Source organism: Aythya marila, assembly GCF_965140915.1.
Source record: "Aythya marila genome assembly, chromosome: 7".
Classification (NCBI taxonomy): Eukaryota; Metazoa; Chordata; class Aves; order Anseriformes; family Anatidae; genus Aythya; species Aythya marila.
The window spans coordinates 31,897,471-31,914,343 of NC_139048.1; the positions used below are offsets into that span (position 1 = coordinate 31,897,471).

The 16,873-nt window shown below is 40.8% G+C and overlaps 2 protein-coding genes across 3 annotated transcripts in view; one reads left to right on the top strand and one right to left on the bottom strand.

Annotated features, from left to right (window-relative positions):
- Nucleotides 1–5,480, bottom strand: part of FAM149B1 (family with sequence similarity 149 member B1) — a 12,451-nt gene extending 6,971 nt beyond the window's left edge. For both annotated transcript variants that reach the window (XM_082764830.1, XM_082764829.1), the window contains exons 1-6: nucleotides 5,298–5,480; nucleotides 4,471–4,575; nucleotides 3,740–3,872; nucleotides 2,552–2,694; nucleotides 1,798–1,917; nucleotides 989–1,159 (exon numbers count right to left, since the gene is read on the bottom strand). In XM_082764830.1, the coding sequence (XP_082620956.1) occupies nucleotides 989–1,159; nucleotides 1,798–1,917; nucleotides 2,552–2,694; nucleotides 3,740–3,872; nucleotides 4,471–4,575; nucleotides 5,298–5,347 (722 nt within the window). In that variant the 5' untranslated portion in view covers nucleotides 5,348–5,480. The remainder of the gene's footprint in view (nucleotides 1–988; nucleotides 1,160–1,797; nucleotides 1,918–2,551; nucleotides 2,695–3,739; nucleotides 3,873–4,470; nucleotides 4,576–5,297) is intronic.
- On the top strand, nucleotides 5,341–15,513 carry ECD (ecdysoneless cell cycle regulator). Its single transcript, XM_082764828.1, has 13 exons — nucleotides 5,341–5,752; nucleotides 5,839–5,956; nucleotides 6,043–6,130; nucleotides 6,650–6,831; nucleotides 7,389–7,581; nucleotides 8,465–8,593; nucleotides 9,755–9,880; nucleotides 10,447–10,532; nucleotides 11,325–11,431; nucleotides 12,138–12,321; nucleotides 13,628–13,695; nucleotides 13,824–14,038; nucleotides 14,624–15,513. Exons 1-13 carry the CDS (start codon nucleotides 5,461–5,463, stop codon nucleotides 14,852–14,854), a joined length of 2,019 nt encoding a protein of 672 aa, XP_082620954.1. The 5' UTR covers nucleotides 5,341–5,460; the 3' UTR covers nucleotides 14,855–15,513.
- The last annotated feature ends 1,360 nt before the right edge of the window (nucleotides 15,514–16,873 follow it).

Consider the following 16,873-nt stretch of genomic DNA (forward strand, 5'->3'; position numbering starts at 1 on the left):
GCCAAAGACTCCTCCACAATTGCAAGAGGTATTTTGAAGTTTAAAACCTAGAAGACAACTGCTTGAAAAAGTTTTATGTTCATCTGCCGAATTTTTAGAATGAAGAAAAAATACTGATGCAAGCACAGTTGTTATGGCTTTTGTATCTGTTCCTTGAATTAGTACTTAACAGCAAAAAGCTACAAACCTTGAAATAAAGGAGATACCACTAGAAGAAGACGTATTTTACCAAAATTTTATAAAGGCAGCAATATTGTTTGCTGCATAATTGTCTCTCTGGCCTGGTCAAAGAATGACACCTACCAGTTTGAATTTCACAGTCCACACAGCTAAGAGGCTTTATTTATTAAAATCAATTAAGTAGTTAGCAGCTGACATCCAGAGTTCCTACCCAGGCCATATGTTCATATTGTTCGGCTGAATAAAGTAGCAAAAAGAATTAGTCTTTACATCACTCTTAATCCCTTCTTTTTAAGATAAAATTAGTGGTATTTTTTTCTTGGCAAGCATCAAATTCACACTGATTCTTAAATTACCACTGAAAAACTGTAAAGGTACAAAATCCCACCCAAAATGCTTATCTGTACAGCGCAGTAGAAAGCAGAGAAGCATGCTGCTAGTGCACGACAAACAACAATGAATTTGACTTAGTAGAACAAATAAATAGCATTTAAACAAGTTTTAAATATGCCAGTGTGTAGTAGGTTCTTAGTTATGATGGAATTAACTATTTAAACCAGGAATAAAAATAGCTAGTATGAGAAACTATGTACATTTTTAAAAAAATATAGCAAAATAAATTGCTCTAGGAGACGGATAAAGAAAATTCCCAGTGCCCTGCCAACCTCAGGCTTCTGAAAGTTCTCAAGAGGAAAACAATAATTAAAAATATCATCAAATACTTTACGAATCAACAGCAAAACCAAATATGTAAGCCTTAAGAGCAAAAATTCTGGGACACTGGTATGATCTTATGCTCAGTACTTACACATCTCTGCAGTCAAATGCTAAATATTCCTCCATTACACCTTCAGAGACAATTATTCCATCTTCACCTTCTTCGCTCTCTGGAGAACACAAGGTTGGAGATTTGGAACGGTCGGCCTTATTGTGAACAGGACTGACAGAAAGAGGCACCTTCTTGCCAAAAACACTAAATCTGCACAGAAAAAAAGTTGTTATTCCACTTCTGATAGCAGCATTTGGTGAGCCAAGAGACTGAGAGACAATGTGGTAGGTAAGGCCAGGTATTGGAGAGCCAACAAATTTATGCATTACAGTAAAAATTCTTTTGATTTGGATATTTTAAATTCTTGCTAAGGAACCTGAAACTTCAGTAAAGCAATAAAAGCTAATGAAAAAAAATAAAATTAAGTTAAAAATCTCTAAAACATTTTAAAAGATTAAGCAGCACTAATGTACTATTTTGCATTTTTAAAGTACTGCACACATTTAGCACAGGACTAACAATAAAACCAGCCACAACATGTACATATATAATACACAGTATATACATATCCTTTTAGAAGTCAGCTAACAAAAGGTATTTCTGCTTAGTGACTGGTTTACTGCAGTGAGCAACAAGGACACCTAGATGGTCTTGCTATTCTGAATGTACTTTTTTCAGTTAAAAAGGAAAAGAAAATAAAGTATGCTACGTTCAAAGTTCAGCCTAACAAGAAAAGTTAAATCTTCACTTACTGCTCACAGTTTAAGAAGCCAATTGGCTGCTGTGCACTAAGAGAAAAAAATTACCTTCCCACCTTTGTAAAGCCCGAACCAACTGCTGATACTTACTCATTAGAATCTTTTTCTTGTAATGAGCTTACATCGGATAAACCTAAACTGGCAGAAGCTGAACTCGAATACCATCCATACCCTTCATCTGTGGGGATTACTATCTGCTTCCCCACAACCCTGCCAGGGCAAAAGCAAAGGATAAATACATCAGAAAACACAGAAAGTAAGATTCTTTCAGTGTGTAAGAACACACAGCAAAAAATCCTAAAAATTCTACTGGGAAGCTCTGCAGTTTTCTTAGGAATAGTTAAGTGTGGTTTTAGTTTTTCCTACTACAGGTTGCTTTGAGTCTGTTAAATCCATTAAGAAAATTTTGCTCGTTTTTTCAGGCCCTGCTAATTGTTAAACTTTTGAATATGGACAAAACCATTCAAGAATATGTAATGAAAATTTCAAATTGAAGCTTCCAGATAGCCATAAGGACTGGCTGAGTGAGGTAGTAGGATTTTTTTAATTATTTTTAAGCTCCTGGGTTTTAGTTATAACATACATCTTTTCAAAGAAAATTTTGTTATATTAAGGTTAACTCAGTTGCAAGTAGCAATAATCCTCTGGCAAGGAACCAAATTAAGATAGTACTGTTTATTAATGACAATGGCAGGCATAGTAACAGAGTGACCTTTTTATCCCTATGTACTATATAATTACATAAAACCACCCTGCTGTTACTGTTGTTTTAAAAGCAGTTGTTACCAGCCCTACCCCATTATAAATCTAGGACAGTAATGACATTAGCCTATTAATAAAATACCTGAGATGAGGAAAGTTGGATGTCCACTGCTGGCATTCTTCCTGCAGTCCCTCAACATGTACACTTTCTTTCTGTTCATAGAGCAGCTCATCAATTTGTCTGAACATCTGCTGAACTCGTTGCGTGGCAGCTTTATCAAATTCCTAGAAAGGAAAGTTATCCAATAAAGACTTGTTAAATCTTCCAAATGCTATTCACTTTTTTTTTAATGTTGAAAAAGACATCTGTTTGTTTAAAGCTTAGCAAGTCTGGTTTATACAGAAAGACATTAAATAATCTTACCCCTAGATATAAGGCAGGCTGCTGTTAGGACTCATGGCAGCCACATAATAAGCTTACAGTGACACAAAAGCTATTAAAATGTTTTGAAATGTCTATATTATTATATTAAAAACATAGTAATTTACATAATATAAACCCAAACAGGAAGGATAATTCTCTGCAACATTTTAATGAAATGGAAAATTTCTTGTTCATAATGACCACAGAAAACAATAAAACAAAACACAATGCAGACTGGTCTGAAACACTGGGGAAGTGAAGGATGCTCAGAACCTCACTTGTTCTCATGTAGCTAGAAAATGGGGTTGGTTCCTGAGTAATTGAAATCTAAACAGTCCCATCTCCATCTAACAGAAGGCAATGGCATGCTTTGTTTCGGCAGATGGGGAATTTAAAAAAAAAAAAAAAAAAAAAGTAGCAAAAATAATCTCTTAGAGGCTTACTCTATTTTAAGAAGCATACAAGGTTCCAGAAATTTTCAACAAAATGAAGTTTGGTAAACTCACACCAAGTATTTGCAAGTCATCCACTTATGTTTTGGATTCCACAATAACAGCATTTGTTATGTTGTATATATACATTTATGCACTAAGCGATTTGTATTTCCAGGCCATTTTGCCCGTCTCTTGATTTGTACAGCTTTCTAACAATGGAGTTCTTACACGACTGTCTTGAATAATTATTATAATTTGCATTCCTCTATTAGATTGGTAATGTAGAATATTAACTGAATAACATGAACCTAGTTTTGATCTGATAATATGGAAGGGGAAAGTCAACAGGATGTTTTAAGTCTATTTATAGACCTGATCCTTGTTTTTATTGTGAAATATATTTACAATCATATTTCAAATACCTTTTTACTCATGGTGGTAGATTTGGTTTGCATGATTATGTTCTACTCACATCATAGCCCCAAGACAAGATCGAGCTGTCTTCAGTGGAGGTTTCTGCATAACTCGGACTAGCAGACCATGAATTCCCACGATCGGTCGGAGTAACAGGAGGGTAATCTGATTCCTTCGAGATTTCAGACTCACTGAAATGTACACATTGAGGCAAAAAAAAAAAAAGAAAGAAACAGCAATAACACCACAATGACAAAAAAGCAGTTAAACAGCCTTTTCATTCTGTACAAAAAAAAAAAAAAAAAAATCAAAATAGTTCTTAGAAATCCTTCTCTACAAGAGTTTTCATAGGGTTAATGTTTACTTTAGAGTCATTTAAGCAGAAGCCATAGTACACAAGCAAGTGTATTAATGCTAACTCCTAATAACCTCAATGATGTAGGACATCTAGGGGTCAAGGAGAACATCAATTTTCTCCAATCTATTGTAGTTAAGTTGAATACTATTTCTAGTTCCAATTCTACACTGCTCAGGAATTATTTTCACTTTTTTCCACTTGCTTCTGTCATAAAATTACATGACCCTGGCTATTTATGAGATGGGAACAAAACACAGCTACACACTTATTATGATGTCCAAAATGGAAAGGACACGTTCTGAAATGCTACAGTTCTGAGGTAAAGCCTAGGAGTACCAAATGTATTACTTTTGTAAATATAGCTCCACACAAAGGGTATTGTTTTTTCCATGGTCTCCAGACAAAGATCCGTTTTCTGGTGTGACAAATACCTTGAGATCTCTCCGTAGTTTTCCAATGTGGGTGTGGCTGGGTGCCCCTCATCTTGTGCATCTGGCAGCGGATGATGCCGCAAGGCACGTTTTGTAAGTCCTTGTCTAAAAGAAAGAGCAGAACTTGATGTTACTGACAAGAATAAATATCTACACGGCTCCCAAGTTTTACATGGCTTTCTGCTTACCAAGGAATGCACTGATTTGCATACCTGAATCATTTCTTATTATTAGGGTAATTCAGGTTACCAAGGCTTTATTTTTAAAATACCAAAACTAACTCTAGGGTAAACACAGAGTTAAAAGGTATTTGCCTAAAAAAATCAGTGTCTTCCTTTAAACGTAAAGCTCTGTCATGAATCCCGATGCAGCTCTCTATAAGCAGCTATCATGTTGTTGTCCCCAAAGGGGACTTGTGATCAGGCAGAACAAGCGTGGCCTCCAAACTCAGCAAATTAGGAGCAGTTATTTGCTAGCTTATTGCTTTGATGAAGTTTAGGTGCCTGGAAAGAGAGATGGGCAAAGTCCCAGCAGCGGGAGGAGAGCCAACAGAGGTATCCCGAGCATCGGCTGAGGGAGCTGTAAGCGAAGGAGCCCTCCCCTCAGCTCACTTTCGGCGCAAAGACATTGAACTCGAGATTTAACCACGTTCCGCATCGTATGTCGGCGACTACATACGTTGCCCGCGACGGGTACAAACGCCTCACAGGGCTGCTGCCCGTCCCCGCCACCCCTTAGGGCTGGCCCCAGCCCCTCTCCCCAGCCCCAGCTACGGCCCCGCCACCCCCAGCCATCCGCGGGGACCCTGCCTGGCGGCGGCCACTCACGACTCCAGAGCGCTGTGGGGCAGCGGCTTCCGCGTGTATCGCGACATCATCGTGCGGCCGCCTCAGCGCCGCCGCCATAACACCGCCTCCTCCGCGCCGCGGCCGCCATTACGCGGCCGCCTCAGCGCCGCCGCCATGACGCGGTCTCCCTGGCGCCGCCGCCATGACACCGCCTCCACAGCGCCGCCGCCATGACGCGGTCGCCTCAGCGCCGCCATGTCGCGACAGCCTCAGCGCCCCTCAGAGGCGGAGCGCGGCCGGCAGCGCGGCTCTTATGGCGGGGGACGGGGCTCCAGGCGAGGACGCGGTTCGCTACCGCCTCTTCGCGGTGGGGCCCGGAGGCGAGGAGCTGCTGCGGGGCTGCGCCCGGGACATCGCGGAGCGCCTGGCGCCGCTGCTGGCCGCCTACATCTGGCAGCGGCAGCCGTTCCGCCTGCGCTATGTGCCGCCGCGGGGTGAGCCCGGGGGGAACGCGGCGTGAGGGGCGCTGAGCCGCTTCGTTTCTCGTGTTTTATCCTGTTTTCTCTCTGCGCCCGGCCAGGAGACACGCCGGAGCACCTGGGCGGCAGCACGCGGTTCGGGGATAACGTGGAGGACGAGTGGTTCGTCGTGTACCTGCTGCGGGAGATCACCAGGGCGTGCCCGCTGCTGGCGGCCAGGTGCGGGCGGGGCGGGGGGCGCCGAGGGGACCCAGCCTGGCCCCGGGCGGCTTCCCCCTCACGGAAACCCCTTTCTCCTCGGCCAGGGTCGACGACAACGACGGGGAGTTCCTGCTGATAGAGGCGGCCGAGGTCCTTCCCAAGTGGCTCCGTCCGGAGAACAGCGACAACAGGGTGCGTACGGCCCCGGGGCCGCCTTGGAGCCTCTCAGCCCAAGTGGTCTGGAAAGGACTGGGCAGTGTTCTCCTCGGGATCCTTCTTGCATCTATCCCAGCTTCCTAGCTCAGAAGTAGCCACTGGTGTTTTTTCCTCCCGTGTTCTCAACTGCTCAGCCACGAGGGTTTGCTGCCTGGATGATGCTTTTATTCCCCTGTCATGTTCTTCAGCGGTTAGGTTAGGCTGTCTGGGTCTCCTGAAGCAAATCTCCAGTTGAAGAGAGACTTGGTGTTAAGGAAGTCAGATTTAGTGAAATACATATAGTATTATTTTTTAATTTATTGGTTAGATCATGGTTTCTGGCACCTGTATTTATATCATATCCCATTAAAAAAAAGTTGTTCCCTGTGTTATTTCATTATTTGTGCTTCAGTAATCTGAGTTTAAACAAATAGATTCTTGTATGAAACAAAATTTTGCATTGCTTGGTGTGTGACTGTTCTTACCCTGTCTGATGAGACTGTTACTGTCTGCCAGGTGTTTTTTTACAAAGGAGAACTGCACATCATTCCACTGTCAGAGACTCAGGAGCAGGAGGACTGTGAGCCATCTGCTGCCTGCCCAACAATCTCACAGGCGTTACGGCTGTTGTCCACCCGGTCGGAGGAGCTCCTGGCCGCAGAACCCATTCGAGCAGCGGTGTATAAGCGCATCAGTGGGTATGTGGATGGTTTCATTTGGTTTTCTGTTGGTTTACTGCTGTGATACCACACCTGACAGTTGCAGGAATTTCTGTTCCTTCACATCCTTCTTGTACTGATTGGTGAGGAAATGTGAAAGTTGTGCGAGCTTTTAGGAGCCCATTGGGGAAATGAAGAGGATTGCAAACTGCTGCCTAGAACCAACATGTTTTTCTGAGCATCAGGTAGTTACAGGTGAGGTTAGCTTGTGCGTTATTTTCTGCAAGGATTTGGCAGTGTGAGCCAGATGCACTCAGTGCAGTGAAGGATACTGTAGAGCTGGACGTGTTAGTGAAGTTCACAGTGATTCATCTTAACAGTGTGTGGTTTAAATTTTTATTAGCCGTGTATTTCATTTTTTTTTTTTAAACAGATACTTCAAATGGTAGACTAGCTGAATTTTAACTTTATTTCAAAATAACCTTCTGGCACATAGAACAGTTTAATTTTAATGTGAAAATGTGAACTATAATTAAAAAGGAGTGGTTTGGGCATGCTATGTACTTAATACAGTGTGTTGCTATTGTATGATGCAGGTATCCAGAGAAAATTCAGGCCTCGTTCCACCGAGCCCACTGCTACCTTCCGGCAGGCATCGTGGCAGTGCTGAAGCAGCGCCCTTCGCTGGTGGCTGCAGCAGTCCAGGCCTTTTACCTGCGGGATCCTGTAGATTTACGAGCATGTCGCACTTTTCAAACTTTCCCTCCAGAGCAGCGTGTGATGACCACAGTAAGTCATCCCTCTAATGCAGCTTGTTGTCATTTAATGAAGTTCTATGGTCGAGTTAGATAAACACATGGATTTCACTTTTAAAATAGTATGTTTTCTAATATATTTTTTCATGAATATACAGTTGATTTTGTAAATAGCTTTTCTGCCTTCAGATCGGCACTGACTTTCAACTGAAATCAGAGGATGCTGCTAACAGCTTGTTTTCTGAAGAACTTGCTGAGTAAACTGGCCTGCTTGTGTGATCTGAGCAGTTTGGCAGCATTGCCAGCCAACATGGAGTTGCCCCTAACTGCTCCTTGCTGGTTGTTCCTGGGCTTGTCACCTCAACTGTAGTCACAGTGGTTTCCTGAAAGCTCTTTTATGAGGTGGAATATTGACCAAGCAATGTTGCACTTCCATATGGTGCTTTGCTCCTAGACTCCTGAAAATAAACTTGAGTCAAGTTTTAGGCTTCTGGGATGATCTAGTTTTGGATTTTGAAATCTTAGCTTTAGTTTTGTGAATTAAGGAGCCTTTACATCCTTACCTATAAGTGTGTGTGTGTATATATACATACATACATATATGTATATACACACACACACATATAGGTATATATATGCACACATACCTTTCTGGCATAAATAGTGAGGATTTTTTAATGTATTTAGATTGAACAAAGTTCATGTTTATTTAGGAGATACTGGGAACTTGGAATATTTGTTGTGAAATCTGAAAAGTGACATGTCTTAAGCAAATATATGTATTTTGAATATCATCCAAGGTATTGTCTTAATATAGGTACTTTTAAAATACAGTTCAGGTGGAACTGTTGGGAAGTTGGTGCCCATACAGAGCACACTCACCAGTGATTTTTTTTTCTTTGCTTTGGCTTTTGCAGGTTACATTCACCAAGTGTTTATATGCGCAAATTGTGCAGCAGAAGTTTGTCCCGGACAGACGCAGTGGATACACCCTGCCCCTCTCATCTCACCCTCAGTACAAAGCATATGAGCTGGGCATGAAACTGGTAATTATTTTGTATGGATTTTCTATTTAGTCTGTTTGGTGTTTGCATGTGTCCGAGAAGTGACTCTCTGCTTGTAAGTTGTCTGCTTGTACAGAAAAATACGAGCAGCTTGGCAGATCCCATTTTTCTGCAAATACAATACTGTGGGCGATTTCTCTTACAGAATAGGGCACTCCTGTACCTCCACCCCTGGAAACCATCCCAGTCAGGATTCACATGGTTTTATTTCTGTTGCTGAGCTGGTGTTAAGCCCAGTTAGTTTTCTTTTAAGTAATATCAACAATGGTTTCCATCTTAGGATAGATGAGATTTGTTTTAGCCTCTGCCTGAAGCAGTTCATCCTTTCACATTCAAAGTTGCTGCTTGTGTTTGTGCAAGGAGAAGTTTCTGTGGACTGAATTTGCATTTCAGTTCTGCCTTCTGTGTGCTAAGAGTGCATCAAAACTGCAAGTGCCGTGCCTCAAGTGCCAGAGCTCATAGGGGGGTGGCTAAACACTAGTGCAGCCCATGACCCTGTCCTGCACCTCCTGCACCAGGCACGTCCAGCTCCTTACGGTGCATCTTTGCTGCACAGAGAAAACGTAAGCAGTAGCTGAGATGGAAATGGGTTGGGATTGGTGTGTGTGAAGTGCAGAAGGGGTACTGGTACAGTGTGCCCTGGGGCCCTGCTGCAAATAGAAATGCAGCCACCTGTTTTCTCACAGATAGCAAGATAACAGGATAGCAAGAGGTTTTTTTTGTTTGTTTGTTTGTTTGTCTTCTGAAATTTCCTGTCCTGAGACTTGTGCCTCAGTGCACCAGGTTTGTATCCACAAAATGTGCAGGCTAGGCAACTTGGCAGTTCAGCACAGAATATAAATAGAGATGAAATGTTGGCGCTTCCTTGAGGAGTAGCTGGTGAACTATAGATCTGTATTCTGGGTTGCTTCTCAGTGACTTGCCCCTGTAGACAAGCTTTGTATGTCAGGTAGCAGTGTCTTGCTTTGGAAGTTGGAATCTGTCTTTCTGCAGCAATAATGAACCATTTTGACTTGGCAACCATCTTTGGTATCTGTGTCTCAAATGGCGGAATCAGAAACTCGGTGATAGGGAGTTCTTTATGCAGTCATGCACTTAAATTTCACGTCTTGAGAACAGTTTGTTGTTGCATTGCTTATACAGGCTCATGGCTTTGAAATTCTGTGCTCCAAGTCCAGTAAAGCATCTCCCGATTCCAAGAGAAATGAGTTTAGCGGTCCTGTGTGGGAGAGATTCCTCAATGGCCTGAAGGAGAAAGATTATTTCAAGGTGAAGTACTGTGTGTGTGCAAGTGCACATGCATGCATCTTTTATGCATTCCAGAAGAAAAGAAAGGGAAAAAAAAATGTATTTTAGCTCTTGAGCTTGTGTAAGTACTTAAAGCAGGTTAGGAAATCTAATGTTTCTGTCTATGGAAAGTGAATGAATATCTATAAAGGAAGTATGAGCAGTTTGTTTTAATTTCTTTTGGAAATTAGAAAGGGAAAAGCAGGATTTGGTATGAATTCATCTATCTAAAGAAAGGGGAAATACACTCAAAGAAAGGAAGGCACAACATGGTTGTGTGTCAACATAAATGTTTTCACTGTTTTTTCTTTCACCTGCATGCATCAGTAACTAAATGGTCTTAAAATTCTATGTTTAATACCCCCCCAAATCTCATTTGGACCCATATAAATTACTGCAAGTATGAATTGCAAAGCAATATTACCTATATGGATTTTTCTCAGCACTCAATTTTTGTGACACAAACAATTGTCATTATGAAATATGGCTGTGAAAAGGAAGTGGAGGGAGAATTGCTTATATTCATATGTATGACTTGCATTAAACAGGGAGAAATGGAAGGCTCTGCAAAGTACATGGAGCTATTGCGTATGGCAGAAGATTACTTCCAGCAATCTCTTACTAAGGAAGAAAGGTAAGAGCTACTTGGAATCAGTGATAACACAGTACCTACAAGTACTTCAACCAAGGTTGTTTGTTTTTTTCAGTACTTTCTCAAAAAAAATCAGAACATTTTTCTCCATTGTACACTTAATGTAGCTGCTGTGGCTAGGGCATACGAGTATTGATTCCTCTGGATCACTGTTAGTAGAAGCTACTGCTTGACTAGCTATTTACCTTGTTTTTTTGAAGTGTTAAGCTATTCCAAGTGAGTTAAGAGGTAACGGAAAAAGCATTATTAATTTCATTGGTTGGCTGTGGAACTTGTTTTAAGTTTCATTGAGAAGCAGTCACAGTGAATGATAAATATGGAGTAATCTGTCTCCTTTACTTGAGACAGGCAGCTGGCTTTAGACTTCTCCAGAAGATCAAGTCCAAGAAATAAATCATTGCAAAAATATTTGAGGATTTGCCAGTTCATAATATCTTGACTGTTACTTGCTTGAAGTTCCAGTTTGTGCTGTTTGGGATCTGGCTATCCAAAAGTTTATCAAAACAAAGTAAACATTAGGAACAAAGGAAGCGGAAGAGAAATGGGCTTTGGAGTCATCATCAAGGAATTACAGCAATTTACTGTGTTTTATTTTGGCTGATACTGTCTGTGTAGTAACCTGGTACTTCCCCATGATTTGCTTATTTTGACATATTCGTGTAGAAGGAGTAATGAGGAATTTGCATGAAAACATGCATATGGAGTGTCAGATGCCATTGGCATTGTTATCTGAGCAAAAATTCATTTCAGTAAGCTGAATTGTTTTTCTTCTAGCTGTATTGAAGTGAGTCCAGGTGATGAAATCTTGTCATTGCTCCAGACAACAACCTTTGATGTGAAGGAATTTGAGAGGGAAGCAGCTTGTCTTCCTCCGGAGGATGGTGAGCAGGATGTAGCAGGGGTGGTGTCTTCCTATCCCCAGTTGTGCTTATTTATGGGGAGAGAGGTGGAATGTTCAAAAACTGTATCAATCTCTGTATCTACTTAACTCACCTCCTGTCCTGAGATTGATAGACGTGCTATTTGAGGGCAGCCATTTAAGATTGAGGCAGCCAGTGCATTTGTATAAGCCCCAAAGCCTGGGGTTGTTAATTGGTAAGATATGCAATCCAGTTCCTGATTTGATACCGCTAGGTCAGGAACACTATGCACGCATGTGCCAGGTCAAGTACTTTGTCCACCAGATGGAAAGTTGTGAAATGTTACACGAGATGAAACTGATTCCAATACTGACAGCACAAAGTTAATTAGTATCTGGCCCATTCTGATGGCCCACCTAAGGCCAACATAAATGTTGCTATTAGATGGTTTTACTCATTTAATCAACATGTAGCTGGTGCCAGTGTGCAGTACAGGTCACAACTGTATTTCTGGATGATCTTTTAAAGCACTAAAACCAAGTCTGAGCTTTGTTTTTCTCAGCCTCTCACTACCTCATACCTCATGTTATCAAGTATGAGCATGAAAACTTAATCCTGCAAAAAAAGTGAGCTACAAAATACTAGTGGTACTCTCCACCATCTAGGTTGGGACGTGTGGGCTAGCAGGCATGTGCACTAATAGAAAATATGTCCTTTATTCTTTCAGATGATAGTTGGCTGGAGATTTCTCCAGATGATCTAGAGAAGATGCTGAAGGAGGCAACAAATGAGTTCCATCCTTCCTCAGATGAAGAAGAAGAAGAGCAGAAATACAACTTGGAAACAGTTGCTGAAAGTATGAAGGCTTTTGTGTCCAAGGTGTCAACGCACGAAGGAGCGGAAATGCCATGGTACTTGTATTTTGAAGTTTGGGGTCTGGTGTGGGATGTGTGTTCATTCTGTTAGAACCCTTTCATCTGTAATGCAGAGAATCGAGGTTTGAAAGTATTGATGCCTACATACTTCGAAAATTACTTGGTGACCACTGACACTGGTGCAGGTAGAAGTGGTGGGAGATGCTGTATGTTTCAGAGCTCTTGCTTAGCTTTGTGGGTTTGTTTTGGTTTTAACCCTTTTAATTCAAAGGGTTACTGCTTTCTCTTAGCATAGTTTCTAGCACTGCTGTTAAAATGTACATCTTAAGACAGATCATTTTTGCTGAAGGTTTTCTGCCATGAAAGAAAAATGATTCAAACTGCTAAGATGGCTTTAATGAAGCTGTACAGAAATAATGTGTAACTTAATTTCAGGGAATCTGAAATTATGATTTGATTTTTGTGGTACAAATCTATCTAGATGTCCTGTAGAAAATAATTTTGAACATGCTGTGCCAGTTTCTGTACCAAGGCACATACTGTGCACCTAGAAGCAGGAAAAAAGAATCACTGTGCATCCCTCTCGTTGTTCCCAACAGCGGAAGAGAAGTGCTCATTGAAGAGACTTGACTACGTAGGCAACAGCAGGATGCAAATAAATTAATTGTCGGGCTTAAGAAAGGGGGTGCAAATGTCATTTGGACAGGCCTTTTATTTTAAAAACAGAGTTAGATAGTAGAATATTGTTCAGGTTCTTCTTAATAACTTCTATATTGCTGGGTAAGCTATGTCAGGTGTGAGGGGTTTATGCTCTTACGGCCCTTTCTAAGCGGTGTGAGAGCAGGACTTTGATAGCATTAGTGTCAATGTCTGATGTAAAGCAAGCTTCTGCTGTTATTTAAAAAAAACAGCAATTTTTTGGTTGGTTTAGGCGACCAAAAAAAGGCCAACACTGAGCTTGATGAGAGACCAGAATGAAGCCTTCAATGTTCTTCCTAGGCAGGAGACCTCAGAGATTCTCATCTACTTAACTCTTTATCTAGGTTATGACACCACCACTTAATTCTACAAGGATGCCAGGCCTACTTACTTTGGTAACATTCAATGTGATTTTTGTTGGGCCAGTTAGAACAATTAAAGTTGGTTTTCTTTTCTCCTTCAGCCTAACACTCCTCTGCTTGCTTTTTATTGCTAGTTCACACAGGCCACGGGTTTCTAAGCCCTTTCTGAGCCATCGTTTCAAATGTCCTAGGCTTAAGAGAAATCGGTATGTCATTTAGTCTGTGTCAGAATTATGCAAGCCTAAAAGCTTATTTTAATAACAAAATATCTTTTATTTCAGGTCATCTGATGAGGCCCATGTTACCTTTGATGTAGATTCTTTTACAAAGGCGTTAGACAGAATTTTAGGTGAGATTGCTCCTTTATTTCTTTTGTCAGAATATCTCATAGTTATTTAGTGTCTCTGGGTTTTCTGATGACCTGTGGGCACTGTGCTGATTTGTTTGCTGTCTGTGCTTACACAAAATAATAAACAGGGGCAGACTCAGAAGAGCTGGATTCTGATGACCTGGATGAAGAGGAGGACTTTAACTTCTCAGACGAGGATGATGAAGACTTAGATGCTGAAAATCAAAGGCAAAAGCAGAAGCCTAATGAACTTATAGGCAGTCTCAAGTCATATATGGATGAGATGGACCGTGAACTGGCACACACCAATGTTGGGAGAAGTTTCACCACCCAAAAGAAAGGGGTAAGTATCACTTGAGTTCCTGTTTGTAGCACTGTAATTTCAAGAGCTTTAGTAGGAAGAAGAAATACACTAAAAGTAGTAATTCCAGGTAGTGCGATCAACGTGTGCCCTCTAAACACATGCTAACTAATTACTAAAAAAAATAAAATCCTATATGCAAACAAATGTGCTGCAGTTGTGATGTGTTTTTTTTATTATTATTTGTTATTATTTCTTTTTTTGAAACAAAAACTTAGCTAAGCTTTAACTTGCATTGATTCCAAGGCTTGGTTTCATTTCCTTGCAAGCTGCAGTTTGACTTCTTACGTTTCCGTAGCAGATTAATCCCATAAGAAACTGAGCCAGGACTCACTCACCCTCTATGTCCTTCTCTTGGCACTTAAGCTGTATGATAGAAAGTGCTGATTTCTAACTGGCATGAGCATTTGTTGATTAAATTCCCGCCTCTCAAGGCAGGTTGGAACGTTCTGAACTTAGTTGGCAGCAGAACTGCTTGCTTTTTTGCTTTCTTTTGTTTTCTTTTTTTCCCTTCTCTTGTGGTTAGTCTGTATGACCTGTCTTGATGAAACATTTTATTTACTACAGGCAAGTTCTGCTAAAGGAACTACATGTCAAGATGCTGGCCCCGATTCTGAAGCTGAAGATGCTGAGTTGACACCAGTTGATGTGGATACGAACCTAGTAGCTAACCTGCTTGAATCCTATAGTGCTCAGGCTGGACTGGCAGGACCCACCTCCAACATTTTACAGAGCATGGGGGTGTATTTACCTGAGAATGCAGATCAGATTGGCTCTAATAAGGGAGCAGCAGAATAAGAGACTGTCTTCATTCAAAAGACATGGCTGACTGGGGAAGGAAGCACAGAAAGAGAGTAGCAGTATTTAGAAGAAAAGACAAAAGGTTTGAATTTAAAGCATTTTGTGCATTAGTTATGTGTGGCTTTAAAGATGCAAAGTGAATTTACCTGGAAAAGCTGTCTTTGAATACTGTCATGGACAGGGTTAGGATTTTTCCAGTGCTGATATGTTTTCAGAAAGCTGCACAATGATGTGACTTGAATGAAACTCTTACTACAAAACCCATCTTTAAAGTTGACATTCCAATTTGCTGTACTTCTAAAATGTCCTTTGCCCGTTATGAGCTGGTTTCAGTATCTGGAAAGTAGTTCATGGTCTGAAAGTGCTGCTGCGTACAGAGGGAGACAGAAATACCATGTGATAGAAACAGTATTCTCTTACAGATCTGGGGACACTGATTAAATAAATGTTCAGCAGACTCTGAACATTGTGGCTTTTCAAAAAAGTACAAATGCTTCATTGTAAGAACTTCTGATAATTGCTGTAAGAATGTTTTTTAATTAATTAGGAGTATTTGAAAGGTAATTGAATATGTAAATACTTTTATAAGTATTTTTTGAATTTATTTAAATAAAAGCAGAAGTGCAACTTGGATTGCTGGAGCTCCTTTTTATTTGAAGGTATGCATAACTTCCTCAGCGCAGTATCGGAAGTTCTTGGAGTTAAAGCATTTTCATAATGGGGCATTTTTTGGATTCCGTTATTGCTGAATGTTGGTAGCGTGCCAGCAATGTGTGAGCCCAGTCTGAATGGTTTCAGTTGTGTGGGGGTTGTTTCTTTTTTTTACATACAGAAAATGTAGCCAAGAGCTCAGCATGTTGCTTTCACATAGAACAAATAATCTATTCTGGATATGGAGACTTAGTTTTAACCAGATAAATATGAAAGAAAATACATAGAAATTCCTGTGTTACAGAGAGCAAGAAGGCAGACCTGCCAGAGTTGAACTGGGTTTCTGCAAGTCTTTTCTATTTTTCTGCACAACAATTAAGGAAGTATCTTAGCTGGTAGAAGAGAAGCTTGCTCCTGAAGGTATGCCTAGCTGCTTTTAAAGGATCGAGTTGTTATTCCTGGTATCAAGGTCTGGAGTCTGTTTAGTTCAAGTCTTTGTTTTAAATGTTTGGCATTATATTACCTGACAACGCAGCAAAAGCTGTTTCCTTGTTCAAAGTGGACACTTGTTGGATGACAAGTTTCAGTATACCATGAAGTTTCCTTTGCCAATGAAGCTTGACAGAAAATTCTTGGAATGTGACACATCAGCACAATTTCACTGAAATTCCTGAGACCACAAAAATTTACCTGGAACACTTGCTCGCTGACTTCTCTACTGATCTATATTATGGTGTGTTTTTTTGTTTTTTGTATTTTTTTCTGTTTGTTGGTTGTGGTGGCTTTTTTTATTTGGTTTGTTTTTTGGAAATGATGACTATCTTGTGAAATGCTCCAATACAGTGTCAAAAACATGGACTTTCAGTAGGTGAATGAATGAAGTGAATGCGTACAAGGAGTGTGGTGGCTGTGCTACCTCCACATCTGGCCCCTGTTGATGCTGTGTGAGATACTTTGTCAGCAGCTTCTGGAGAGTACTGGTGAGCTGGGCAGGTATTAGAGATGGAAAGCAAAATTAGGGGGTACAAAGATGCTGCTACAACCAGAGGAGTTCGGATTGCAGAGTGGTGAGATGAAATAGGATGGGATTAGACAACTCTACACTGGAAACCAGAAACTGAGTAACAGTTCTTGAATTGAGCAGGCAAAGATAACCAGCAGGTAGTGGCAGAAAATGGGTGTACCTGAATGTTGAAAAGGATTTAGGTTTTAAGAGGGAACATAATGGTGAAGCTACATAACTTTCTCCACGGAGTAGTTTAATCAACTTAGATACTTTCAAAAATAATAGGTACTGCCAAAAATCAGTTCAGTTTGAAGAGCGTGATCAAGTTTGAACTCTCCTTGGCCTGTACTGTACGAAAG

What these genes read in the sequence shown, in the direction of transcription:
- ECD (XM_082764828.1), top strand. Translation starts at nt 5,461, where the DNA reads ATGACACCGCCTCCACAGCGCCGCCGCCATGACGCGGTCGCCTCAGCG. An exon ending in TCTCTTACTAAGGAAGAAAG is followed by an intron (nt 10,533 to 11,324) that starts GTAAGAGCTACT and finishes TTTTTCTTCTAG; the next exon opens with CTGTATTGAAGTGAGTCCAG. An exon ending in TCACCACCCAAAAGAAAGGG is followed by an intron (nt 14,039 to 14,623) that starts GTAAGTATCACT and finishes TATTTACTACAG; the next exon opens with GCAAGTTCTGCTAAAGGAAC.